At 47.9% G+C, this 27,676-nt stretch overlaps 1 protein-coding gene across 14 annotated transcripts; it reads right to left on the reverse strand.

Annotated features, from left to right (window-relative positions):
• Nucleotides 1-307: 307 nt before the first annotated feature.
• On the reverse strand, nt 308-26,341 carry FNDC7 (fibronectin type III domain containing 7). Of its 14 annotated transcripts, none has more exons than XM_036342390.1 (13): nt 23,981-26,340; nt 23,456-23,474; nt 17,647-17,991; nt 16,678-16,938; nt 15,250-15,507; nt 11,985-12,239; nt 10,286-10,543; nt 9,273-9,527; nt 7,611-7,865; nt 5,906-6,166; nt 3,736-3,765; nt 1,371-1,438; nt 308-1,283 (listed from the first exon to the last, which is right to left on the reverse strand). In XM_036342390.1, exons 1-12 carry the CDS (start codon nt 24,041-24,043, stop codon nt 1,407-1,409), a joined length of 2,292 nt encoding a protein of 763 aa, XP_036198283.1. In that variant the 5' UTR covers nt 24,044-26,340; the 3' UTR covers nt 308-1,283; nt 1,371-1,406. The 14 variants fall into 14 exon arrangements, 9 of the variants coding, with proteins under 9 accessions (XP_036198283.1, XP_036198284.1, XP_036198287.1 ...); XM_036342391.1 differs by having other exon boundaries at nt 17,737-17,991; nt 23,981-26,339; XR_004973193.1 differs by lacking the exon at nt 5,906-6,166 and having other exon boundaries at nt 9,273-9,549; nt 23,981-26,341.
• Nucleotides 26,342-27,676: the final 1,335 nt, after the last annotated feature.

Consider the following 27,676-nt stretch of genomic DNA (forward strand, 5'->3'; position numbering starts at 1 on the left):
CAAGCCTTTTAAGATCCCCAAACTTGGCCACATGTCAGAATCACTTGGTGAGTTTGTCACGAATACAGATTCTCAGGCCTAGTCCCAGATCTATTGAGTTAGAGTCACCAGGGGTGGTACCCGGGAATGTGTGTTAACTAATGAGTTCCCCAAGTGATGTGGACGCACCTGTGCCAGTCCCATTCATTCACTGGAACAAACGTGAACTAAGCCCAGCCCTCTTCTCTGTGTGGCCACTTTAGTTGTGTGTGTGTTACTATAGTACTATTTTATATGACAGCTACTAGCATTCAAAGAACACACATTATTCCAGGTACAACAGCTTTATATTACATATAATCATTGCCTTTCCTCTCCAGAGATGGAAAAAACGGTTACAGTGTGAGAGGGGGATACAGCCAACAAGATTGATGGTCCTTCCCCCAAAAGGTACACGTATGTCAGTCTGCCACAGTTTGAGGCCCTGCCCCAGCCGTCTCTCCATCCGAAGTGTTTGCACACTCACACGCATGGCTGCGATCCTTCCAGCAACTGGCCAACAACTCCGCTCTCCCAGGCGCTCCAGCAGAGGTCCCACAGCCCGACGCTGTGGCTTGGCCTGCCCTGCAAGCCGCTCGCAGGACAGGTGGGCCTGGCAGTGCTGCCGGCCCGAAGTCCCGAAGTCCAGGTGGTTTGCTTAGGGATGAGCGGAGTCTCTGTATGTGGCCTGATGTCGCCTTCTCTGGGAGTGAACCTTTCCAGCCCTTGAATGGTTAAAGGGCTACATGGCCAGGGCTGGTGTCGATGGAACAGATGGGCTGCGGCTGTGGCATGTCTGGATGTGAAATCTCAGAAAGAATCTCCTAAGCAGACCTTTCATGTGTCTAGGGCTTGCCCAGGGCACGGCTCACGCTGGCAGCCTTCCGGAGGACTTGCTGGGTTTATCTCTCCCTGGTCCTCTCCGCAGCACATCTTTTCTTTTCTTTTCTTTTTTTAATATATTGATTTCAAAGAGGAAGGGAGAGAGAGAGAAACATCAATGATGAGAATCATTGATCAGCCACCTCTGTACGCCCCCTACTGGGGATCGAGCCTGCAGCCCGGGCATGTGCCCTGACAGGGAATGGAACCGTGACCTCCTGGTTCGTAGGTTGACGCTCAACCACTGAGCCACACCGGCCGGGATCCTGACCTCGCCTTCCGGAGTCAGAGTTGTTCTTCTAAAGAGCTAGTCCTGTGCTAGATGCATTGTGTAGGCTAATGGAGCTTGTCCATCTCTAGTCACACTAACGTTTGAGACAACCCTGCAAAACATAAGAGGGGAGAACTTTGAAAGACAAAGACAAAACACTTTGCTTTTGAACCACACCATGTCGATTCCAATTACTCACTGGGTCAAGCCTCCGCTGCCATTGCGCCTCGCTCGGTCACTCTGCATTTCTCTTCCCTCTATAAATCACTGAGAGCGACAGGGAGGGGAGAAGCCACACGGTGCGTGACACAGGCAGACATCTGCTTACATTAAAAAGCCCTCAGCCGTCTCTGAGAGTTAGATTAGTGTTTTGATCTGAAATGCTACTTCACAGGGAGGAGGAACCGTTCAAAGGGAAAAGAAACCGACTAGGGACTAGCAGAGTGTAACTAACCAGGGGGTCTGGGTCCTGCTTCCTGAGATGCACGCTCCCAGAGAAGAGCTTCTCTGAGCTCAGACTGCAAACCCAGAGGGAAGGACCTTCCTCTCCACTCCAGGACTCCAGGCCACCTGCTCTGTGCTCAGGGAGCCCCACAGTTTCAATGGCTCAGGGAGAACATTGTGTAGAGAACACGTAAACCAATTGCCCAGGGAATTGTGAAGAGGAAACGCGCCCCCCCCCCCCCCCCCGCCCCCCAGAGTTCCCTGGAATGTGTAGGACACACTGAAACAGCAGGGCGCTGAAGAAGACAGAGGCACAGAGTGATGGCAGGCACGGGGCCGCAGTCTGCCTCGGGTTAAAGCCTGTCTCCTCGATGGATGGTCTGCCTCTCCCTCCAACCCGCATCACATTTCCAGCATCAGAGCAGCCTCCTTGAATTAGACCTTAGTTCTCAAACCTGAGCGTGCCTTAGAGTCACTCGGCAGGCTCCTTAACACAGAGCTTGCTGGGCCCCACTCTCAGAAATTCCGGTTCAGTAGGTCTATGGTGGAACCTGGAAACTGCACCTCTAAGAAGGTCCCAGATGCTGCTCATGCTGTTGGCCCTGGGACCACAGTTGGAGAACCGACAAAAGTATCATGAGGACCACAGTTAAAATGCAAATACCTTAGAAGTCGCACGTTAAATGACACATAACAGAGTGTGACAGGAGCTTAAGCTGACCCTGAGTTAATCGTAACTACCATTTATTCAGTACTTGCTATGGGTCTTAGGTCCAACTATTTACAATCTCATTTCATCCTCACAACATCTTATACGGTGATGATTTATTCCAGTTTTCAGATGAGGAAACCTAGGCTGAGAGAGCACTGAAGCAACTTGCCTAAGGGCAAGTGATAGGGGCAGGATTTGAACCCAGCTCTGTCTTTTTAAAAAGATCTATTTATGCTGTTGAGCCCTGGCCTGGTGGCTCAGTTGATTGGAGCATCATCCCATACACCAAAAGGCTGCAGTTTCGATTCCAGGTCAGGACACAGACCTAGTTTGGGAGTTCCTTTACCGGTCAGGGGCATGTATGGGAGGCAACCGATCGATGTTTCTCTCTCACATTGATGTGTGTGTATGTATGTCTGTCTCTCGCTTTCTCTCTGTCTCTCTCTCCCCGCTTCCCTCCCTTCCACTTTCTTTAAAAAAACAATGGAAAAATCCTCAAGTGAGGATTAACAACAACAAAACAAAGTGTAATAATGGAAATAGTTTCCAAGAATGCAGACCTAGGACCCTATACATTTCCCTGAAGACTAGGTCATTCGTACCATGGGAGTTCTTTAAAAGTCGTTTTTTAATAATTTACAAGTTTTTCACAGTTGGCTTTTAATAAGTTAGGCCTGTTTCCTTGCAGCCACTGGAAACAGAAACCCTTTAAACATTCATCGGGATTGGGCTTGTTTCAGACCCACGGGTGTCCTGCTGAGCTCAGAGGAGCACTGGGCTGGGAGCGGAAGCAGAGAACAGGTGATGGGGAGAGACTCAGCCCTGATCCCTGCCCGTGGACAAGTGTCGGATGGGAAGCTGGCCCAGACCGGGGGCAGGCAGGTGGGGCTTGCTGGTGGGAAGGCCTCATTGCCACTCACATGCTCCGAAGTCAGCCATGTCTGACTGGGCATATGTGTACGTGCACGAAAGTCCTGTCTGCAGTCTGGGTTTATATTACTCCTTGGGGACAGGGGTCCCAAGGCCCCAAACCAAGCCGCCCCTAAAAGAACATGGCAAGCATTTCTCCTGAAGCAGCACATGCCACTGACTGGGTTGGCACACACGGCGCGGTGTGGTCATCTCCGTGGCTTGGCCCAATGGTGGCCTCCATGGGGGGCCCAGAATAGCCTCGACGGGGTCAGCCCAGAGCACATCCAAGGAGGCAGTGAGCGTTATCTTACCCCAGTCTCCCTCTCAGCACCCCTTTCCCTCCCCGGGCATATCCATCCACACAAACCGGAAGCAGGCACCCTAGCATTTGTCTTCCTGATTAATTGAAGAGTCAGCTTTGATCCTGACTTCATTGTCGCCCTAAAATGCAACAAGGAAGTCCCCTTCCATTTCATCCACGAGAAAAATGACTTACCCATTCCAAGTGTACTTCCAGAGCAGGTGACTGCAATAAATAAAAACACGGCATTTCAAATATACTTTTTGATATGTTTAAGGTGATACAACTTAAGAAAGAATAAAGGGAAAGTAAACCAAAGAATGAATGAGAGCCCAGTGGGCGTGGCTCAGTGGTTGAACATCAATCTGTGAACCAGGAGGTCAGAGTTCAATTCCCAGTCTAGGCACATGCCTGGGTTGTGGGCTAGATCCCCAGTGGGGCGGGGGAAGGGGGCATATAGGAGGCAGCTGATCAATGATTCTTATCATTGATGTTTCTATCTCTCTCTCCCTCTCCCTTCCTCTCTGAAATCAATAAAAATATATATTTTTAAAAAAGAACAAATGAGAACCAATTTGGGTGACGGGAGAAGGAGATAACTACTAGCAATCTGACCTCGGGCAAGTCACTTCACTACTCTGTGCCTCAGTTTACCTATAAGGGGTAAGAAGAATGCCAACTTCATAGGGTTATTATAAAAATCAATTAATACATCTAATCCCTTATAGTAGTTGCAACACATAGTCAATAACTATTAGTCATTATTATAATTTATAATATTGTCCTAATTATCAGAGTAACACATCATCATTACTGAAAAAGGAAAAAACAACACAAAAATCTCTAAAACACCACCAAAAAATGTCCCCCAGGCATGGTTTTTACCAGGGAAAGAGCATTCAGTGAGATATTGAATGTGAAAACACTCGATACATTTTAAAACACTTGGTAGAGCCCTAGCCAGTTTGGTTCAGTGGAGAGAGCATCAGCCAGAGGACTGAAGGTCCCGGTTTCAGTTCTGGTCAAGGGCACGTACCTCAGTTGCAGGCTCGGTCCCAGCCCCAGCCGGGGCATGTCTAGGAGGCAGCCATCGATGTGCCTTCTCACAGCCTTGGTTCTCTCTGTCTGTCTCTCCCTTACCCTTCCACTCTCTCAAAAATTAATGGAAAAATATCCTCCGGTGAGGATTAACAAAAAAATAAAACGCTTGACAGACTGTAAAACACTATGCAGAGATCATGAAATCCTGTTATGAGCTGGAAGCTCTATTTCCTCAGAGTGCATCCCCACCCCAGCAAACTAATCCTGTCACTTCCCAGAGGGACGTGCTTTGGGCCAGCACGTCCTGTGGACAAGATAATGAAAAAATAGGGAATCGGAGCATGACAGCCAAGGACAGGGGGACACCCCCGCAGAGTGACTGGCCGGGCTCCATCCCCGGAGCCCTCCGAACCTTCTTGTCACCTCCACGGAATTGGACCTTTCAGATTCCGCTTCTCAGCGAAGATCTCTGAGCCAATATTGACTCCTCTTCCTGTGTTCGAAGGCTGCCTCATCTCTTTTCTTTTATTTAGAAGTTTATGAAAGATATATGAGTGGGCCTGGGCACGGTAGCGGGAGGGAGGGGCTGGAACACAGGGCAGGGAACTGTGAGATGGCACTTGCTGACTGTTTTGATTGTGATCACATCCTGCCAAGCCCAGCTTAGGATTTATGAATTCGTTTTTTTTTCTTTTCCGGATCCCCCAACTCTTCCTCAGTCACCAGACTGAATCTGTACAAGTAAAAGTTAAAGTGTCTTCATGTCCAACGTTCCAGGGTGTCTATTGTGCCCTCTTAAGACTGTTAAAAATCTGAAAGCAGAAACTCATTTAAAAATCGTCTCTACTATTTAAGCAGCGAACATCCGGTCCTTTTCCTGAAGGAGAGAGGAGGAAGGGAGATGGAGCGTCTCCAGATCAAATAATAATGAGCCATCACAATTCCCAAGAAGCCGGGGGTCCCCAGGTGCCAGAATCTGCCTGCAGGACGTGGAAATGTCACACCCTCTTTTTAATTATGTTTTTAAATGTATTTTACAGAGAGAGGAAGGGAGAGAGAGAAAGAGAGAGAAACATCAATCAGCTGCCTCCTGCATGCCCCACACTGGGGATCGAGCCCGCAACCCGGGTAGGTCTCCTGACCTGGGGAATCGAAACCGTGACCTCCTGGTTCATGGGTCGATGCTCAACCAACTGAGCCACACCGGCCAGGGCATCGTCCCCTCTTTGACCTTCTTTCCCACAGGTAAGTGTGAGTGGCCCTGAGTCTCCATTCACAGATTGTGTGGCGGGTTCGTTTTAAGTAGACTCATCACTTGCTCTACCTGAGTATATTTTTTTTGGACAGAAGGTGAGCTTCAGTCCTGTCTCAGCCACCGGTGAGACCATCACGGTGTACACGTCCCCGCAGGGAATCTCCGTGACGTCACAGAAACTGAGGCCGGCGCTTGGGGAGCAGGTGAAAATGCCTTTGGAGCCATAGAGGTCGGCGCTGTAGGTGGCGGAGCCCCTGGCGGCTCGCCAGTCCACCCGGATGCCGTGAGGGCCCAGCCTGTACAGCTTCACGCCCAGCGGGCAGCAGGCACCTGAAGGACAACAAAGACACACACAGACCGCTTATTCCCCCGTCGCACAGACATGGCCTTCACTGCTCTGGGGAAACAACACCAGTAACTTATGCTAAGGGGTATGTGCTGAGCGCAAGGTTTGAAGAGGTGCTCAGTTCTCCCCACGGTGGGCCACGTGGTTAGAAACCCATGTGTAAAAACAAGTTAAGTAAATGCACTAAACTGTAAAAAAGAAAAGGGGAGAAATCCATGTGTGTGTATTTTTTTTCTTTTCTTTTTTCCATCACCAGGGGCGTGGATTTTTAAGAGGGAGCGATGGTGAGTCCAAAAGTCACCTCTGGCCGATACATGGTGTAGATGAGTCAAAAGTTATGAGGCAAAGGCACAGACTCCTCGTCAAGAGCCTTCCTACTGCCCCAGTTTCAGATGCTTTTCGTGGGGTTGGATTTCAATATCACTGGCTGCCGTCCACTCTAACTGAAAAGACCTATTGTGCTGAACGCAGCGATGCCAGGGGAGCAGCCGCTCACACCACAGGCAGGTCACCAGCTCTGTGACCAGCTCTGCGGGTCACACTTCACCCGGGCTAGCCAATGAGGCACTTTTTTTTCTCTTTTCCAAATGCCTTGAGCGGATCACACATCGGGTGTCAAGCAGGGCACCAAAGGGTGGATTCCTCGGTAACTGAAATAAAGATGTTGTTGTATAATAATAAGAAAAATTCAGTTATAGATAATCAGGCTCATTGGATTTCTTCTTCTTTTTAAAAAAATATTTTTATTGATTTCAGAGGATGGGAGAGGGAGAGAGAGATAGAAACATTAATGATGTGAGAGAATCATTGATCAGCTGCCTCCTGCATGCCCCCCACTGGGGATCGAGTCCGCAACCCAGGCATATGCCCTGACGGGGAATCAAACGGTGACTTCTTGGTTCATAGGCTGATACTTAACCACCGAGCCACACTGGCTGGGCTGGATTTATTCTTTAAAAAATATTTTTGGGGGTAGGAGTGTGACGCTAAGCAAAGGGCCATATTCCCAGAAGTAGATATCAGGGTGAGAACTTAGGCAGCAAATCTAAGGAAAAGTAACGGGCCAGAAGACGGTATAAACCACCTTACGTATTTGTAGCCCGTTACATATGCTTTCTTGTTCTGATTATTCCCATTCCTCTTCCCAATGCGGAAACAGAACCAGGGAAGATAAGGCAGCACAGCTTATACGAAGCCATGTCATTAGACCCCTAGCTGCAGACTTGTTCTCCAACCCCTGGGCTGGCAAAATTATATTTCAACTCTCCTGTCCCAGGCCCTGCGGCAGATACCATTAGCTGGTCATGGAGCTCTTTCCCAGGAGAAACGGCATCTTTCTATGTGAGAAGGAAGGCCTTACGCCTGGACTTAAGATGGATAGCCAAGGCCCTTATGGGTGCAGTAGAGCTGGGTTGAGGATCCACTTACTAGAGGCGTAGCGTTGGTAGGCGCAGTCTGCAGTCAGCCCGGTGGCGCTGATTGCTTTTAAGGCCACCGTGTAATTGACGCCACATGTGACGCATCCCAGGAGGCAGTGGTTTTGATGGGTGTGACACTGAGACTGTCCAGTGTGGGACGCCAGGACAGTCACGTAGGTGAGGGCCCCAGTTCCAACAGTCCAGCTCACGTTGACCACTGATTGGGTGACCTGAGTCACCATCAGGCCGGCTGGACAGCAGGGCACTTACATGAGGAAAAAGAGAATAGAACGGTCATTATTTGTGAAAAATGACCAAGAATGGTGTTCAGCCTGTGTTTTGTTCAATAGCCTACATTCCTCAAACCTTCAATGTCATGAAGATTTCCTTTTGTCAAGCAAAATCTCATGTCCTCTGACTCATCATTTAACATCAACTGAATATATATAGTGGGTGCTTTCCCCAAGAACACGATGCATTAACTGGCTGTGGGTAAGACGAGGTGCCCCCCATTTTTTTTTCAGAATAAGAAAACGCTTCGTTGTCTCCCAGCTTTAACAATTCCAGTTGCAAATTTCACAGCAGCAGCTGCCTACACACCTCCTCCCAATATAACATTTCAGAGCATTTGTAATTAAATGTATTTTTCATTTATCATGCATTTCATAGGCTATAACGGATATAAAAGCTTGAAATATTCCTAACAACCTAAGAATACCACAGCCAAGTCTCAATTTTTTAGGGACCCATTATATAGAATATAGAAATGTCTGGAATCGTCCCTGTGTACTTGGCATTGTCTCTATTCCACAGCTTTTTACGTTTCAACTTTTTATAATCCAAAGTGCCATCGGTCGTTGTATGTAAGAGAAAATAATGTCCAAGGCTTTAAGTAACTTGCTAAATTTTGCTCACACACAACACTAACAAGCAATAACAGCTTCCTCTCCTCCAGCTCTTACTAGTACTGTGCAGCAGGTACCATGTGGAGAGCTTTGCAGAATTAATTAATATTCACAACCACTCAAGGAAGCCATTCCCCACCTTTACCATGTTAGAAAACGCAATCTCAGAAAGCATTCTTTAGACAAAGACTCAAAAGGGCTGAGCCAAAGAGGTAAATAACCCAGCTCACTTGGTCACGTGTTAGTTGTTTTGGTAGACTGTGTCACGGGGGAATAGGACTTCAAATAAATGTTCTTGTAGTCAGCGTATCCCCCTTTGATGTCAATGCATGAGTGTATTAGAGACTCTGATGCTTTTATAGAGCCTGTGTTCAAATGGTGAAAGCTTTATAAGACTGGGGCTTTTTTAATTAATTAGAGAGCGAGAGAGAGAAAGGAAGAAAGACAGAGAGAGAGAGAGAGAGAGAGAGAGAGAGAGAGAGAGAGAGAGAGAGACATGAGCTTGTTAACCCACTTATCTATGCATTCACTGATTGATTCCTGTCTGGGCCCTGACGGGGGATTGAACCCACAACCTTGGCATATTGGGACGACGCTCCAACCAACTGAGCTACCCCGCCAGGGCAAGACTGGGGCTCTTGGAAAGGCCTCTGAGTTTCATGTGTCTCTATCCCACATCGAGTAGGTCAAGTGAAATAGTTCCTGTCTTCAAACAGTTCCTCAGGACCCCACCGGATGCCGGGTGCAGGCTGGTGGCGGCCACGTACCTGTCTCCAGGGGGACACTGTAGCTGGGCAGGCTCCGTCCCGCCTGCGTCTCGGCCACTGCGGTGACGGAGAACAGGGAGCCGCAGGGCAGGCCGCCCAGGGCACAGGCCTGGCCCGAGCTGCTGCACCGATACAGCCCCTCTTCTCCCCGCGCCGTCACGGTGTAGGTGGCGCCCTGGTTCCGGGATCTCCAGTACACTTGGATCGCGGAGAAGGCATCCTTCGAAATGCTTTGTATTTCGGGACTGCAAGGAGCTGAGACAGTTCAGGTTATTCACTGAAACAGTGAGAGTCAAAAACATCCCCTCCCTGTGCCATTTGCTCTAAAACTGACTTTCTCCCCCCAGTGAGATCAGTGTCCCTTCCAGCCACCCCCCGCGTGCAGGCCACATTCATAGTCTTTGTGTGGAAACCCTGGCGCCATGGACAGATGTTTTGGGGTTCCTAGAGCATCCGACTAACTGGGAAATGCTACATTTTGGACTCCAAAAGCAAAAGTAATTGAGCTTGGCTGGTGTGGCTCAGTGGTTGAGCGTTGACACATGAGCCAGGAGGTCAGGGTTCGATTCCCAGTCATGCCCAGGTTGTGGGCTTGATCCCCAGCAGAGGGCATGCAGGAGGCAGCTGATCGATGATGTTTCTCTCTCTCTCTCCCTCTCACTTCCTCTCTGTAATCGATAAAAGCCTAGTTTAAAAAAAGTAATTGAGACAAAAATGTGTGGTCTGAACCTTCATGGTGGGAATACAGGCAGGACCCCCAAAGGTAGGGGAAGTGAATGGCTGACAGGCAAAACCTTCCACCATCCCCAGGGTCTCCTCTTTCGTTTTCTTTTCCCCCAATTCCCCTCTTCCACCCTCTCTCAGCCTCCCCTGAGTAAGAGGAGCCCCAATGGCCCCACAGGAGCAGGGGCGGGAGTGGGAGTTTGCCTGCCTGTGGTTCTTGCTGCAGGCCCACCCTGGGGCACACAGCTGGGGCGGGTGGGGTCAGGGAGTGGAAGCTTAGTGGATCTTACCCGTGGTGATAAATCGGGAATTACAGGAGGTATTGCTGCCCCGGGCTTCGCTGAAGGAATACACTGTGATGTTGTACTTGGTGTCGCACTCCAGGGCAGAGAGGGTACACGCGGGGGCCGTGTCGTTGCACTCCACCACGTTGAACCCATCAGCAGCCCTGGTTTCATAAAGTTCGGCACCCCGGACGGGCGACCAGACCATCTCCACTCGGTCGCTGGACACCAACACGGGGTTAATGTCGCTAGGACAACAGGGAGCTGGGAGCAGACACGGAGAGGGGGTGGAGGTCAGCACAGGAGCAGACCCTGACCTCCCCGTGCAGGACCCTGTCACTGCCCTCAATTATTGCAAGACTCTCCTAGACCTTCCAGCTCCGAACGGGGCCTAAGACCTGCTACATGGAGGATGAACCCTCTAAGCCTGACATTCAAGTTCATTAGGAGCTGTACCCAGTCTGCTGTTCAGCTGCACCTCCCTGGGCCCCCTGCCTCCCAGGCTCCTCGACGCCCCACCACACACGGGCTCTCATTTCCCTGTGCCTCCAAGACCGCCGACCCTCTGCTGGAATGCCATTCCCCTCTTCTGTCCGACAAACCAGACTCTGTCCAGCTGGTCCATCCTATCGGCCTCTCCAGGCTCTGAAACAGATAAGCTGGGGGCGGAGGAGGGCAGGCGGCAGCAGCCGATGAGCAGGTTTTACAAGAGACCCTACACTAACTCACGGACAAATTCTGACCCGTGTCTAACTCAGCTTGGAGTGTCTCTGGAATGCTCTTGCCCCTCCCGCCTGCCACCTGTCCTTAAAGATCCAGTTCAAGGTCACTCCCTCTGGAAGACGCTCCCACACTCTGGAGGCCTCTTTCTCTAAATTCCAAGGCAGCGATGACTTGATCCCCTCACCCTGGTAACATGTACTACAATCCAGCTAGCATTGCTTTCTACATAATGATATTGTAGTATTCTTATCTGCAAATATAGTTGACTGGTTTTAAGTCACTCCATTCATCCTTCAAAAATTGAGCATCTCCCATATCGAGCCAATCACACTATGACAAGCATTGAGGATGAAGAGATAAATAGAACATCATCCCTGTTCCATAGGAGATCCAAGCCTAGTGGAGGAGGTTCATTAGTGACAGTAATAACGATGCTAATAAAAATGCTTGCATTGTGCCTTGTCACATGCAAAGACCTTTTCATATTCATCTTCCCATTTGGAAGTGGGGGATACAGAGGAACCAGCAAGGTAGACATCATTGTCCCCAGTTTACAAATAAGTTGGTACTCAACTTAGGGCCTGAACCCAGGCGTCCCTCTGCAAAGCCCTCCACACCAGGTACCATCTTTGCATCTGTTTCCTGGTTTCGGGGGAAGGAAGGAATTCCTGAGACATTAGGGTTGCATCCCCTTGGACACCTAGCACAAGAGCTGAACACCTGGGCGGAGGGGTCCATTTTTCAGAGCGGGGTTGGACAACTATATTCTTTCCCCTCTTTTCACACCAAACCCTTGCATTCTGGTGAAGCTTTGGTCCAGGGAGCCAAAACTTCCTAGCCTGGAAAGAATGTGAAAGGAGAAATCCACTTTGCCTTCTTGGCCCTAGAGTAGCCCCCAGGGGGGCTATGTAACCGGTGATCCATTTTACTACCCCGTGTAGTGGACTCGGATCCCCCTTTACCAGCCTCAGGTGCGACTTACCTGTGGTGTAATTGAACACATCGCCCAAAGGGCTCTGCCCCGCCTTGTTATAGGCAAAGACGCTAATGAAGTAAGTGAAGCCACATTCAGAGGGGAAGTCGCACTGGGGGAGGGATGTGTTGCAGTGAACTTCCAAGCCGTCATCACTCTTCACAAAGGCCACGTAGTAATCACCCAGGTCCACGTTGGACCAAGACACAGACAGGTGGCCAGGGGGGTCTTCTTGGATCGTCACTCTTCCAGGTGCACAAGCAACTAGGAAATGATGAACAATAAACAGTTGTGAGAGGTTTACTTTGTGTCTTTGCAATTGTCCCAGATACCGGATGCTGTGAACAAGGAATACATCAAACAGCATGTGCAAGCCAACCAGACATTCTCACATGCCCTGAAATTTCTCTCGCCCCGTACTGTGTTGGAAACAGTCACGGATTGTTCAATGCTGTTTCTGCGTTAAGGCAATGCCAGGATCAGCACAGAATGAAGTCCTCTGAAGGAATGAATTCAACTGAAGTTCATTCTTTCAAGCTCTAAGCTTTCAAAATTTTGTTTTTTAAAAATACTTTTGATTTCAGAGAGAGGATGAGAGAGGGAGAGAGAGAGAGAAACATCAATGATGAGAGAGAATCATTGATCAGCTGCCTGCTGCATGCCCTCTACTGGGGATTGAGCCCGAAACCCTGGGCATGTGCCCTGACCAGGAATCAAACCGTGACTTCTTGGTTTAGGGGTCGATGCTCAACCATTGAGCGGCATTGGCTGGCTGGGCTAAGCTTTTAAAACTTTAGTCATCTCTAATAGAAATCTTCCCAAAATATACTACACAATTCTCAGCCTCAGGAAACACGTAGAACTTTCTAAATATAGTTCTCTTATTAGTAAGTCAAGGCCGTTCCATGATCATGTACTGTTGCATACAAACTACAGTAGTGCCTCCTGGACTGATGACTGTGGGGGGCTGTGTCAATGGCACTTACCCTGGAGCATGTTAGAGCCGACTGGGGAGCTTTTACAAACTACTCATATCCAGTCTCCATTCCCAGCAACTCGACTTCACTGGTCTTCAGTGGGGCCTGGGTTCTGGACTTTATAAAAGCTCTCCGGATGCTGTTACCGTGCAGCCAGGATGGAAAACACTGGCTGGTTCTCACGGGCATTAAATGACTAACTCAGAACTGCAGGGCTTTGTAAAGTGTATTTCTTTCTTTTTTCTTTTTTAGGACACAAAATTTTATTTAAATATTTTGGGGGGAGGGGACACCACACTTCTACTTAATTAAGAGAAACATTTTTATCAGGACAGAGGTCTCTTATGATGATTATTATTTTCCACTCATCATGCCATGAATTCACAGGGAGGGGTTCCAGCAGCTCAGGCCCCTTTCCATTGGTTCCCACAGTTTCTCTGGCAGGAGGAGCCTTTCCCTTTGGCTTCCTTCTTTTTCTGATCATTTTCCTGTACACCTTTCAGGAAGCTATCTCGGCTCTTCGCGTGTTCAATATGCTCAATGCATACCTTTATTCTCTTGGCGAGAATCTTGCCCTTAACTTGTTTGTTTACAACAATGCCTCCTGCGTGCCGGCTGATACTGCAGACTCTGCCAGTGGATCCTGGTGGCATTTGTGGGCGTTCCTTCCTGAACAGTGCCCATCCCCTTGATACGTCTGCCAATCACCTTTCCTGTAGATTCACATGTATGTGGCCAAAGGAACAACTCTGTGTTTTCTCCAAGGCCTAGAGGACATACAGCGGGAGCCTCTCCCTTTCCCTTGGCCTTAGTCATTTTGGGCAAAAGAAAGTGAAAGTGTATTTCCGGTCTCTCCCTCTCCCAGCTTCTGCTAATCATTTCCAATGTGCCATCCACATTGAATTGGAGTTGTTCAAAGAGAAGCCAAGTCACCAACTTATGATCAGCGACTTTAACATAGTTATGATTTTATTTAACATAATTTAATTATTATTTTATTTATGATCTGAAGGGTGTGCCGGCTTGGTGGCGGCTCTCTTCCTCCCTGCTCAAAAACCTTTTTTTCTTTTAATTATTTTATTGTTTAAAGTATTACATATAGTAGCACATATGTCTCCTTTTTCCCCTATTGACCTCTCCCTGGCCACTCCCACCCCCCAGCACATGTTCTCCCCCCACCTTGTCTGTATCCATTGGTTATGCTTATATGCATGCATACAAGTCCTTTGGTTGATCTCTTACCCTCTCCCCCCTCCAAAAAAACCCTTTTACATTTAGAAAGACATAATTCTGAATTTGGGGTAAAGTGGACATCCTTGCAGTTAGCTACAGTTTCTTTGGCTTAGAGAAGTCAAATCACGCAAACTGATGTTCCATCACTGAGACCTTGGAAAAATTATTTAACGTCTCTGAGCTTCCATTTTCTTATCTAAAAAGGAGATAACAGAACCTGCCTCGTTGAGAATTAAATAAAACGATGCACTTAGAATGCCTGGGACATCGTAGGTCTTCACCAAACACGTAGCATTTCTCAACAGAGGAGCAAACCTCCGCATCTGCATGCCTGACGCCTTTGATAAGAATGGAAATGGTAAGATAGCTAGACACCTATCCAGAACGACGGACAGCCCTTCTTTATCTTAAAAACGAGCACCCCCAGGCCTGGGTCTGTGAAAGGCGATGCCAGGAAGAGGCCACCATCTGTGCTGCAAGGTCCGAACTGAGCTCGACTCACCCTGGGTCTTAGGAACCGTGCGGCCTGACAGGTGGGAGAGGAACCAAGCAAGGGAAGATCTGGGCTCGGAGCCCGGCCTCCGCTTTTCAAAGACGCGCTTCTCCTAATGCCCAGTGTCTGGTTTCGCTGTCCACGTTACTCAACCGCATCGGCACGTCCAACTCAAGGCTTTCCTTTGGACCAGGCTCTCCTGTTCACGCACCTGTGTCGGCATGGCCGTCACGTTAGCTCGCCAGCCCCACGGTGACCTCGCTCTTGGTTACCTATCGGTTTTTTTGGGTTTTTTTTGGTTAATCCTCACCCAAGGATATTTTTCCATTGATTTTTAGAGAGAGTGGAAGACAGGGAGGGAGGAGAGGGAGAGAGAGAGAGAAAGAGAGAGAAAAAAACATTGATGTGAAAAAGACACATTGATTGGTTGCCTCCTGCACATGCCCCAACCTGGACCGGGATGGGGCCTGCAACCCAGGTCATGCCCTTGACCGGAATCGAACCTGAGACCCTTTGGTCTGTGGGCTGACGCTCTAACTATTGAGCCAAACCGGCCAGGGCGGTTACGTACTGGTTTTCAGGGTCCCCGCCGAAGCCAACCTGCTGGACCCGGCATCGTTGCTGGCCGACACGGAGATCAGGTACTCGGTCCCGCAGCGGAGGGAGGAGATGGTGCAGCCGCTGGAGGCCGTGCTGCAGCTCAGCTGGGAGGAGTCGCTCCGAGCCAGCGCAGTGTAGTTGGAGGCTCCTTCCGTGGGGGCCCAGGAAACCGACGCGGCCAGAGCCCCGCTGTCAAAAGAGACTTGAATGTCGGCGGGAGCCCGGGGACCTGCATTTTGGAGAAACAGTTCAGATTTCGGCAGTAGCCGCAAGAACCTGAGTAAGGTTTGGCCTAACAAGTGCTCAGATAGGAGGGCGGGGGGCCAGAGAGTGGCAGGAGGGGCGTCTACACCAGGCTGGGGAGCAGGGAGAGCCATGTGCTAGGGGGGACTGGTTTCCCAAAGCCTTTCTCTTGGTTCATGTCCCCGTGCTTTCAGTTTTAGAGACTTTGGATTTAGCCTGACTTTGCTGGGGCTGCTGTAACCAAGTGGCTTGAACAGCCAGCCGGTGTGGCTCAGTGGTTGAGCATCGATCTATGAACCAGGAAGTCCCAGTTCGATTCCCAGTCAGGGCACAGGCCCAGGTTTCAGGCTCGATCCCCAGTGTGGGGCGTGCAGGAGGTAGCTGATCAAAGATTCTTTCTCATCATTGATATTTCTATCTCTCTCCCCCTCCTTCCTACAGGAAATCAATAAAAATATATATTTTTTTAAAAAGTGGCTTAAAGCCCTAGCTGGTTTGGCTCAATGGATAGAGCATCGCCTGCACACTGAAGGGTCCCAGGTTCGATTCCAGCCAAGGGCACTGCCTGGGTTGCGGGCTCGATCCCCAGTAGGGGGGTGCAAGAGGCAGCCAATCAATGATTCTTTCTCATCATTGATGTTTCTATCTCTCTCTCCCTTTCTAAAAAATAAATCAATAAAATATATATATTTTAAAAAAATAAATAAAAAGTGGCTTAAACAACAGAGATGTATTGTCTCCCAGTCCTGGCCACTAGAAGTCTGAAATGAAGGTGTTGGCAGGGGCTGCGAAAAAGGCTGCCTTCCAGGCCTTTCTCCTTGGCTTGTAGACACTGGCCCTGGGGTTCATATGGCATTCTCCCTGCATGTGTATGTCTGGGTCCAAATTTCCCTCTTTTTATAAGGACATGAGTCATACTGGATTAGGGCCTACCCCATGACGTCATCTTAACTAGTTACATCTGCTCTGAAATGAGCATTTCTTTGTTCATGTAGTAAGCATTTAAAATGCCCAGGGGGACAGGCAGGAAACTATAAATAAACATCATACATTCGAATAGCTGCTGCCAGCTGCTCTGTGCTCATCACTCAACACAGGCACAGCCCCTCTCCTTAACCACAAAGGAGCTTGAGGCAAGTGAGCGGGGAAGTCTTACTCGTTCTCTGGTTGCAGGTGGAGTCATCCCCAGGGGTCCCGTTGGCATTCCACGCATAGGCCTTGATGGTGTACAGCGTCCCAGCGTCTAAACTGGTGAATGTCAAGGTGGTGTTTGTGGTATTCTCCTTCCATATTCTACCCAAACCATTGGCTTGCATGATGGACACAGAGAACCCGGTGGCCATATATACGGCTTCCCACTGCACGAGGATAGAGTCTGAACTTGGAGAGCTCACTTCTAGAACCGGTGCGGCCAGCACTACAAAGGCAAAAACGCGTGTGTTTGCATTACAGAGGTTTGGTGGAGGAACAATTCTGATTTAGGAGGAAGTAGTCTGAGGTGGGTTAGCCATGTTAGGAAATAATGACTTGCTTTGCAAAAAAAGATTCAAGGCAGAGTTTCATGAAGAATTGCTATTAAAAAAAAGACTTGCCATTTAAATAAAAACACAAGAATTGCTATTTAAATGTGTGTTCATTACAAATAGTTCATCCCAGGAATGGGGAACAGAGAAATTCTAATATTAGGCATTACTTTAAGCTGGAGGATGGTGAGAAATTAAATAAGACATCCCTGTAATCATCACATAAGTCCGTGGGGTAAATAGTGGTTCATTCCATTTTACTACCCCGACAACCTGTCAGAAATACGCCTGGGCACAAATTTATCAAATCTATTTAAGTTGTGCTGATGACAAACTCCACAGACGCTTTTATTCTGAGTAAGGCAAAGTGCAGCAGCCGCCCTTCTGGGCCCTTTGTTCTGCCCGGTCTTGATGGATAACGGGTTAAAAATAGAAATCCCTTTTTCAGAGATTTACAAGCAGGGATGCTTTTCAAGATGCCCAGGAAAGCTTATTTCCCAAAGCATCTGGAGTTTAAATGCCACCTTCTCCACAGATAACCACATTCCCAAAGGACGTCATTGGTGGCTTTGACTTCTGGGCCCTGAATCATAGGGACTCACGCAACACAGAACCGCATGGTGCCATTGCAGCGTCAGTGTAACTGTCCAGGTCACCAGCGGTGGCTCGGAGGAGGCTGGGCGTCCAGCTACCTGTCTTTGCCTGCGTGGGAGGTGACGCCTGGCTCCGCCCAGCAGCACTGATGGAGCTGACGGTGATTTGGTACAAGGTGGCAGCCTTCAGGCCCGACACAGTGCCCGGGGAATTGGCCACTGTGGTTTCAATGACGGTGTCCCCATCTTTGGCCGTGAGGAGGTAACTGGTGGCGCCTGGCACGGTAGCCCATTCCACGGTGATACTGTTGCTGATTTTTGAGTATGCCTGGTCAATAGTGGGTATTTCAGGAGCTGAAAGAGATTTTGAAGTTGACCATTAGCTAGGACACCTATAAGAACGACTTCCTTCATCATTTTACTTGGCAAACTACACCATTTTTGCATCATCCTTCAGACACAGACTCTGGCCTGACTTTCCAGATTGAAAAGAAGAAGAAGAAACAGTCGGGCCCGCGTGGCTCAGTGGTTGAGCATCAACCTACGAACCAGGAGGTCACGGTTCAATTCCTGGTCAGGGCACATGTCCTGGTTTCGGGCTCGATCCTCAGTGTGAGGTATGCAAGAGGCAACGGATCAATGATTATCTCTCATCATTAATATTTCTATCTCTCTCTCTCTCTTCCTCTCCCTGCCTCTCTGAAAGCAATAAAAATATTTTTTAAAAAAAGAAGAAACAGAGAAAAAGAAAGGGAAATCTACTTTCCAAAAGAGAGCCAGAAAGCTCAAACCTTCCATTCAGGAATGAGATTTCAAAGAGGTTTTCCCCCACTTGCCTCTGGGATAATTTGCACCTTCTGTATTTTTAAGAGTGAAATAAGAGTAGGGAATGATGAAAGATCTTGAGAGGAGGGAGAGGGGCTTTGAGGGGCTTTATTCCAGAAGATTCTACTCTAGTTTGGCATCCTGGTAATTTCCCAGCCTGCTTTGCCACTATCTCCACCCCCAGCCCCATGACTACTCTCCACTGAGGGCAGCGAGAGTCCACCTCCCTCTCCACCTTGCCGTGGCTGAGTCTCCATTCATGCATGTAATCTAATAGAGGAAGCAGGGAGAATTGAGTTTTGTTGTATAACCACGCCATCGTATTTCTTTCATATTATTAGAATGGGACCATTTTCAGATTGTTTTATATAAAATAAAAATCAACTTTGTTCACCCTTTCTCTATCAAAATATCTGCCTCAGGCTGCTCTGGTCCCTCCTCCCCTAGGCCTGGCCATGGGTTGCCAGGGAGCTATGACTGTTCATGCCACAAGCTCATACAAGGCATTCCTAGACTTTCAACACGGGGTGGGAGGCACAGCATGGTCATCAGATTTGCTACTTTTGCAAAAATCCCACAGGCACAAAAATGCCCCGGATGTTGATCCAAGTGGAAGGAAAGGTCAAATAAAAATAGCTAGCTTGAAACAGGCACCTGGCCTTTTCCGTGTAACGTGGAGCAAATATTTGCTGGGTAAAATCACAACATGCCAAACTCCAAATGAAAAGGCAGAACGAAACTATAGGGCAAAGAGGAGGAAGAGTAGACACAGACCCAATGGGTGACTTGCCAGTGTCACCCCCTCCCCCGGCAGCCCCCACCTGCCAAGCCCCCGTGTGCATGGCACAGACACCCTCTCCTTCTGCACCAATAGCCCAGAGAGCTGGCCTTGGCAGCGTCTCAGAAACAGCCATGCTGCAAGGATGAACAAAGTCCGCACTGTGCGCGGGCCAGGCATTCCTTGAACGTCACCCAGGACTGTCCCCTCTGCCATCGCGGGGAAATGATGATGGTTCTTTATGCCCTGGGGTGGGGGGGAGGGGGGAGAGGGGGAGTTGCCTGCCCATCCCAGCCATTTGCCAGCAGAAGCTGCCTCTGCAGGAAGCGCCATGTCCCCGTTCCTTCCCCCCACCCCCCACTCCCCTACCCCACCCCACCCCTGCCTCTCCTGCAGCATAGAAAGTCCCAGCAGGGACTTCCTCTTTCTTTCTTTCTTTCTTTCTTTCTTTCTTTCTTTCTTTCTTTCTTTCTTTCTTTCTTCTTTTTTCTTTTAAATATATTTTTATTGATTTCAGAGAGGAAGGGAAAGGGAGAGAGAGATAGAAACATCAATGATGAGAGAGAACCATGGATTGGCTGCCTCCTGCACGTTGTCTACTGGGGATCAAGTGCACAACCCAGGCATGTGCCCTTGGCTGGAATCAAACCTGGGACCCTTCAGTCCACCGGCTGATGCTCTATCCACCGAGCCAAACCAGCCAGGGGTTTTTAAATCTTTATTGTTGAAAGTATTACATATGCCCCCTTTTTTCCCCATTGACCTCTTCTAGCCCACCTCCACCCCCTGCCCAGGCCCTCACCATCCTAGAGTCTGTGCCCATGGGTTATGCATATATGCATACAAGGTCTTTGGTTGATCTCTTCCCACCCGCTCCCCCTCTCCCACCTGCGCTCTGAGATTTCAAAGAGGGTCTCATCCTTTCATCGCTCCCACACCCGCATCCCTTTCCTGCTATTGGTCCTGTGTTATCTGCTATCTTTCCTCTGCATTTGTGGTGTCTCTCAGCTCCTTCTGTTTCCTTTGTCCCCATAGTTTATCTTCTACGTCAGCCAGACTTGCTCACTGGGATGGAATAACTTCCTGGGAAAATGGCAACCAAGTTAGCCACTCAGACACAGGAGGCCTGAGAGTCATGGGGAGAGGGTGGAGAGGAATATAAACAACTAGTAGGTCACAGACGAACTCCCTGCAGGCCTGTCAAGGGGCCTGAAGCCTACACAAAACTTGCTGAACTGAGCTGGGGTTGGCGTACTACCCAGGAGTCCTACGGGAAGCGGGTTTCAGCCGCGGAGCTCAGGGCCGGGTGGTGGGGAACAGCAGAGGTTTGGATTTGGGAACTCTGGGCTGGAGCTTTTTACTTTCTTTTTCTTTAAATCCGCACATGAGGATATTTCATCCATTGGTTTTCAGAGAGAGAGAGTGGAAGGGAGGAAGGGGAGGGGGTGGGAGACAGAAACGTTGATGTGAGAGAGACCCATTGACTGCTTGCCTCCTGCACGCATCCTGATCAGGGATGGGGAGTGAACCACAGCCCAGGTCCATGCCTTTGACAGGGACTCGAATGTGAGACCCTTCGGTGCTCGGGCCGATGCTCTAACCACTGGGAACGCCGTCCAGGGCTGAGCCATTTACTTTTGCTTGTGAACATGTACGAGTCATTTCACCTTTTCTAGTCTCCGTATTCTCTCTGGAGAATGTGGAATGTTAATAATATCTACATATTTAAATACCCACATCTCATGACTGCTATAAAGATGAAGGGAAAGGGTGTATGTAAGGGGACTTTGCAAGGTAGGAAGGGCTTGTGTGTGTGCATGTGTGTGTGTGTGTGCATGTGTGTGCATGTGTGTGCGTGTGTGTGTGTGTGTGTGTGTGTGTGTGTGTGTGTGTAACAGGGTGAGCGAGTTCTGGTTTGGAAAAGCCAGTCGGCATGGCAGTGCCGGGGAGGGGTGTCAGGGAAAGCGAGATTCTGGGGAGTCTGGGGCCGACACAGGCTCTTGGAGAGACAGGTTGCCTGTTGTGCCCATTTTTCACTTGGTGGTAGGGCAGGATCTGAACAGGCACAGCAACAAAAGATCAACACCTCTGTCCTGTCCCCTAAGGAGAAGAGCAGCCTGCGTGGGGGGCAGGTTCCACACATCAGCAGCCCTTCCCTCTGTCTCGGTTCTGTGCTTGGCCCACTGGCGCGTTGATGGGAGAGAAAGCGTTTGTCAGCCATTCCCATGAGTCAGGAGCGAGGCCCCGGATGCACAGCATCTGCATTCTCCCAGCTCAGGGTCTACATGAGCCCGCATGGCCCCGGCGCCAAGACACAGATCACAAACAGCTGACGCCAGAGCCCGAGGAGCATCAAAAGACATACATCCGAAGGAAACCTCCTGCACAATCCCGAACACACGCCCATCTGTGAAACAGCCAGGGCGAGTCAATGGACGCCAGCCACCATCGGATCTCAGCCGGCCCCCCTAATAGTGAGGGACTCTAAAAAGTGCCTCCTTCCGGGGCTCCGTGAGTGCGTCCTGGGGCCTCCAAGAGACAGCAGCGCTACATTTTGTCCACTCAAAGCAATTATAACACAATCACTCTGTATGTGGCTACTCAGTCCTTCTCATAACTTTCTGATCGATTCAAGAATGAGTGAATAAGAATCAAGCATAAAATGATTTTTAAAAACCTATGGTAGATGCATGCATTTTATGGCTCAGCCATATGTCTAATATCAAATTTGAAACTGCCTTATTTATACTTCCTTTAGTGGGGTATAGATAAAATAATAAAATTGTTCTTGCCCGGCTGGTGTGGCTCAGTGGTTGAGTGTTGACCCATGAACCAGGGGGGTCACCGGATCAATTCCTGATCATGGCATATGCCTGGGTTGTAGTCTGGCGGCTGATCGATGGTTCTCTCTCATCTGTGTTTCTATCTTTCTATCTCTCTCCTTTCCTTGTTCTCTAAAAATCAATAAAAACGTATTTTTTAAAATAATAAGATAAAATTATTCTTATGTTGAATTGGTGTGAGAATTTACTGGTGATATAATCGATGTTATAAGATCCCTCCAGATCATCTAAATCCCACTGAATATACATTTCCAGTCTGGGGACTTAGGTTTCTAGAATGTATGAGCTAGAAGAGGCCTTTAGGGAACTTATCCGTGCCTTCAGTCATTTATTTTTTTTAAAAAAGTAATAAAATAGTGGGGTTTTCTTTAAAAGCCTTTTTCCAGCTCCAAGGTACCATTGTCTATATTTTAAGGATGCAATATTAGAAGTATAAAATATTTTTTATTAAAGTGGGGGGGGGGAAGTGGAGAATCTTAAGATTTTAATTAAAAAACATTTCTAGGTTTCTGCTCTAATTCCTCAGAAGACAAATAAGAAGTTATATAAATTAGACTCCTCACTATGACTGAAATTTTGTTTCTTGGACTGAAATGATGGTTTTGTAATATTTCACTGATGGCTACCTCTGTTTGAGAAAACCCAAACTACATGACACTATAACAGCGGTTCTCAACCTGTGGGTTGCGACCCCTTTGGGGGTCGAACAACCCTTTCACAGGGGTCGCCTAAGACCATCGGAAAACACATATATAATTACATATTGTTTTTGTGATTAATCACTATGCTTTAATTATGTTCAATTTGTAACAATGAAATTGGCGGTCACCACAACATGAGGAACTGTATTAAAGGACCGCGGCATTAGGAAGGTTGAGAACCACTGCTCTATAACACTTAGTACTCAATAAGAACATCTTAAGAGGACTTATCTTTGTTCTTTTGTATTTTTTTTGAGGACTTATCTTTTTTTAAAAAATATTTTTATTGATTTCAGAGAGGAAAGAAGAGGGAGAGAGAAATAGAAACATCATTGATGAGAGATAATCATTGATCAGCTGCTTCCTGCACACCCCCTACTGGGGATCGAGCCCACAACCTGGGCATGTGCCCTTGACAGGAATCGAACCCAGGACCCTTCAGTCTGAAGGCCAATGCTCCATCCACGGAGCCAAACTGGCTAGGGGGAGGACTTACTTTTTAAGTTTGATCCGTATATTTGTCTTACCAGCTCCGCTCACAGTGTGAATGTTCAGAAAACGTTGAATACTTTTTTCTGGGAGAGCCTTTACAGTTCAGGGTAGCCAAGAATGCACAATGAAAATTCAAATCAAACATGGGGAGGGGGAGCTTGCAATTTAGGAAACTGTACCTGTTTTTGCTGAAGCAACCTGAAAAGGAAAGTTTGGAAAATTAGAACCATAAAGAAAAACGCCATTTGGGGAAATGTAAAAACATCAATCAAAGGGGTAATAAATTCATCACATTTTACACATGACGTGAGCAATCTTTCGCTCCAGACGGAGTGTTCATTTGCACAAGTCATTTCCGCACACTCAAATCCACCACAAAGCAATCCTAAATAGCGCTTAGAGGCTGGAGAAGGGTCACATTACTATTTCATTTTTCTCCCTGAATCTGCCTATTGAACTAAGTCAGTCGCTACTGACAGATTTTTCAGAAATCTTTGTTCTTAAAATACAATGATAATTTTGTTTCCTTTCCCTAGTAAATGGCATCACATTTCAAATATACAAACATACACAATTTTAGTATGGTTCAAGGGTATTTCGATTTCTTCCTCCTCACCCCCTGGGCCCTAAAAGAGACAGGTAATGAATGTCTTCCCCCTGCCTCCCCCAAAATAGTTGCAAGAAGGTCAGAATGATCAACTCACCATTTTAAGGCAGAGAAGACTGAATCCAATCAAAGCCAAACCTTTCTTGGGCCCGCCATCCATGGTGTTGGACACGGCACTCACAGGGCACACGACGGAGAGATGGGGTCCTCTTTGGTCCCCAGGAGGCACTGTAGGTCCCTGGGATGTGGGGCCCTGATGCTGGGAACAGAACCTGGCCAGTAGCTCCTCCCCTTCGGTGTGGAGCTGACCTGTAACTGGGGGCCTGGAGACCGGCAGGGACAGGTACTGCAAAGCCTGAAAAAAAGAGAGAGTTGAAGAAAGCCAGGCCAAGCCAGCCGAAAAGCTGCTGTGACCTGGGTTTGAAGGGAACACGGAGAATGCTCTCCTTTTCTTTTTAAAAAAACATTTGTTTCTACATAAAAATGTTACAAAGCTGCGCAGAAAATTGTTGAGATAGCGGGATGATCCTTTTCAATGTGGGGCTCCTGGCTGGTTTTATTTATCCCTTTTCACCTGGGTTATTGTTCTTGTCCCTGTAGGAAGGGATCAGCCTGCTGTCCAGGGCAATTTGCTGCCAAACTTCACTATGGAAGACGACAGGGCAGGGGGCTGGGCCGGGGCACAGGGAGGTATTGCTGAGGGGTACGAACTTACAAGGGGCAGATGACTAAGTCCTGAGATCCAACGCAGTGAGTTCATCCATGATACTGCTTTACACACCTCAAAGGGAAGAGGCCAGATCTTAACCAGTCTCCACACAGAAATGGAAATGCGGTGATGTGGAGGTGTTTAGCTAATGCTACTGTAGTCATCACATTGTAATATGTAAATGTGTCAAACCAACACGGTGTGCACCTCAGACTTACGCCGTGTTGCATGTCACTTATATCTCAAAAAATAAACAAAGATGAAAAGGCGGGAGCATGTCCCTGAGCTGGGAAAGACGGCGGGAGGTCCTTTATGAGCGAAGCAAGTTTACCCATCCCCAGTTCCACCCCGCAGTTCCAATACCGTTTATTCCCAGAGCCATCTTCCGTACGTAGTTCAGGCTCTTTTTAAAAAAATATATTTTTATTGATTTTTGTTTTGAAAGAGAGAGGAAGAGAGAAGGGGAAAGAGGAACATCGATGTGAGAACGGAACATTGATGGGCTGCCTCCTGCGTGTCCCCTACAGGGGATTGAGTCCGTAACCCGGGCTTGTACGACTGAACCAAACTGCTAACCTTTCAGTGAACAGGACGACACCCAACCCACTGAGCCACACCATAATAGGGCCCTAGTTCGGTCTTAATAATAATTAACGTTTAATCCAAGCACTATAATATTTAATTCTAACAATAGACAAGTGCATGCATGACTAATAAGCATTATTAACTGACTTATATGAAATCACACAAGTACTAAATGGTGGAGCTGGGATTAAGCGCATCAGTCTGATCTCTGCTTCCAACCAAGATGGGGTAAAGAGGGCTGGACTGACCTTCCCAGGCGTGAAGACTTCTAAAGCTACAGTAATTGAGGCAAGATTAAAGACAAGAATTGGCATCAAGATAAGATAAATAAATCAATGGAGCAAAGTCCAAAAATAGACCCACGCATAGAAGGACAATTGATTTTCAGCAAAGGTGCAAAGATAACCCGTGGATAAAGGATAGTTTCTTTCTGATATAAAATAGTGGAGGCCACTCTTTTCCAAGGAGTCCTCAAAGACCCAGGCTCCTTTCCAATCTCCTAGTCTGCCTTTTTTTTAAAAAAAATTATTGTTTTATTTCAGAGAGGAAGGGAGAGGGAGAGATAGAAACATTAAAGATGAGAGAATCATTGATCTGCTGGCTGCCTCCTGCATACCGCCTACTAGGGATCAAGCCTGCAACAAGGCATGTGCGCTTGACTGGGAATTGAACCATGACCCCCAGGTCATAGGTCAATGCTCAACCACTGAGCCACAATGGCCAGGCATCTGCCCTTTCTTATTTGTCCAAGATAAAGCTCCAGCTATCATAGCAGAGAGAAGGCAGCAAGTTGAGGGACTTTTTCCCTGATAGTCTCAGTATGTGAAGTGAGAATGAGCTAAGAAACTAGCAAAGATTTAAAGTAGCCACTGTAGGGGGAATAGAGTTGTTTAGCGATGTAGAAGGAACATGGGGTAAGGCTGACTGTACAGGAAGACTGGACACTAGGAGATAGATGGTGGCCCTAATTCACACTCCGTTCTCCCACCACACCCAGACGGGACCTCTGCCCTTGGACAGACCATCCCAGCAAGGAAAAACAATTGTATCTAAAATTTGTTTTTCGCCGAAACTGGTTTGGCTCAGTGGATAGAGCGTCGGCCTGCAGACTGAAAGGTCCCAGGTTCGATTCCGGTCAAGGGCGTGTACCTGGGTTGCGGGCATATCCCCAGTGGGAGATGTGCAGGAGGCAGCTGATCGATGTTTCTCTCTCATCGATGTTTCTAACTCTCTCTCTCTCTCCCTTCCTCTCTGTAAAAAATAAATAAATAAATAAATAAATAAAATGTGTTTTTCCACTTCTTTTCCAAGTCCAGCCAAGTAGATGACATTTCCTTACCGGTGCTGAGCACAGATAGATAAGAGTGAATTGTCAAGAAAATGTCAGGAAGACCTTCCCTGATCAGGAATCCCTGACGACTACAATAAAAGAATCCAGTTAGACTTGTGGATTCCAAAGAGAAACACAGACCATGATAAAAAGAAAAAACAAAATGAAGAGAGAATGGGCATCCTCAAATGTCAACTATCCAAGTCTTGCCCATTCTTTTGAGGACTGGACAATTTGTACTTAGTTGTCAGGCAAAATTCTAGGAGCCAGTCTGATTCGCTTACATCATTCTCAACCTGTCTGGTTGAGCCCTTTATACTAAACTACAGAAGGGGTTATCAACCAGCCTATGGAGGGGCACCCTTGTGACTGGCATCTTAATCCACTGTAACAGCCAGGGGCCAGTCAGGAGACAGAAAACAGTAATTGGAACAGGGAAACTTTGATGTAAAGAATTACTAATCAGTAACAGGGGATTAATTACTAAGGGTAAAGAGAATGCCTAAGTGTTGGGGTCCTGCCCCAGCAGGTCCAGGGTTTCCCAAAGGTGTGGACGGAGTTGGTGAAGAAGGAATGACATGGAGACAGTGTTCAGTTGATCAGCATAGCCAGGTTCTCTTTTTATTGTCCTGTTACATCTGTATTTATACTATTTGATCCTATAAGCATGCCTCTATAATTACATCATGGTATGCTTTGGGTAACCTTCTACAGTTCTTGTTTCATTTCCATAGTTTCTTATCTGACCTTTGCCAAAAATCCTGTCTCTATCTAGTTCTGTTGATTTTAACCTTGTCTAGGTTAATCTCTGTGTTCCATTATAAGGGCTATTCCAAGGTCACTATTCTACTGCTCTACTGATAGGCTACAAGGAAGTGACTGAAGGAGATTATCCTACCCAGTAAAGGTCATGTCCTCCCAGCCCCCTGCTTGCCTTCCCTGGGACTGCCCTGTGTCAGTGGGTCTCCAGGGGTATAGGCTTTGGTGCTTTCCCTGGTGGGCAGACCCCTGGAGATGTGGGCCCAACAAGTCCCAAATTTATTGCCAACAGTCTTAGTCCAAGTTCTTCATAAGTAGTACATGGTATTTCTGTAAAACTAGGAGGTTTTACTGATTTATTCTCTTCCTTAGTCCTGTTAATCCCTAACTCCAGGGAAAAATCCCCACGT

Source organism: Myotis myotis, unplaced genomic scaffold, assembly GCF_014108235.1.
Source record: "Myotis myotis isolate mMyoMyo1 unplaced genomic scaffold, mMyoMyo1.p scaffold_m19_p_18, whole genome shotgun sequence".
In the NCBI taxonomy this organism is placed as follows: domain Eukaryota; kingdom Metazoa; phylum Chordata; class Mammalia; order Chiroptera; family Vespertilionidae; genus Myotis; species Myotis myotis.

What these genes read in the sequence shown, in the direction of transcription:
- FNDC7 (XM_036342388.1), bottom strand. Translation starts at nt 24,043, where the DNA reads ATGGATGGCGGGCCCAAGAAAGGTTTGGCTTTGATTGGATTCAGTCTT. An exon ending in GGCGGGGACCCTGAAAACCA is followed by an intron (nt 12,240 to 15,249) that starts GTACGTAACCGC and finishes ATCATTTCCTAG; the next exon opens with TTGCTTGTGCACCTGGAAGA. An exon ending in CTACCAACGCTACGCCTCTA is followed by an intron (nt 6,167 to 7,610) that starts GTAAGTGGATCC and finishes GTTGTCCTTCAG; the next exon opens with GTGCCTGCTGCCCGCTGGGC.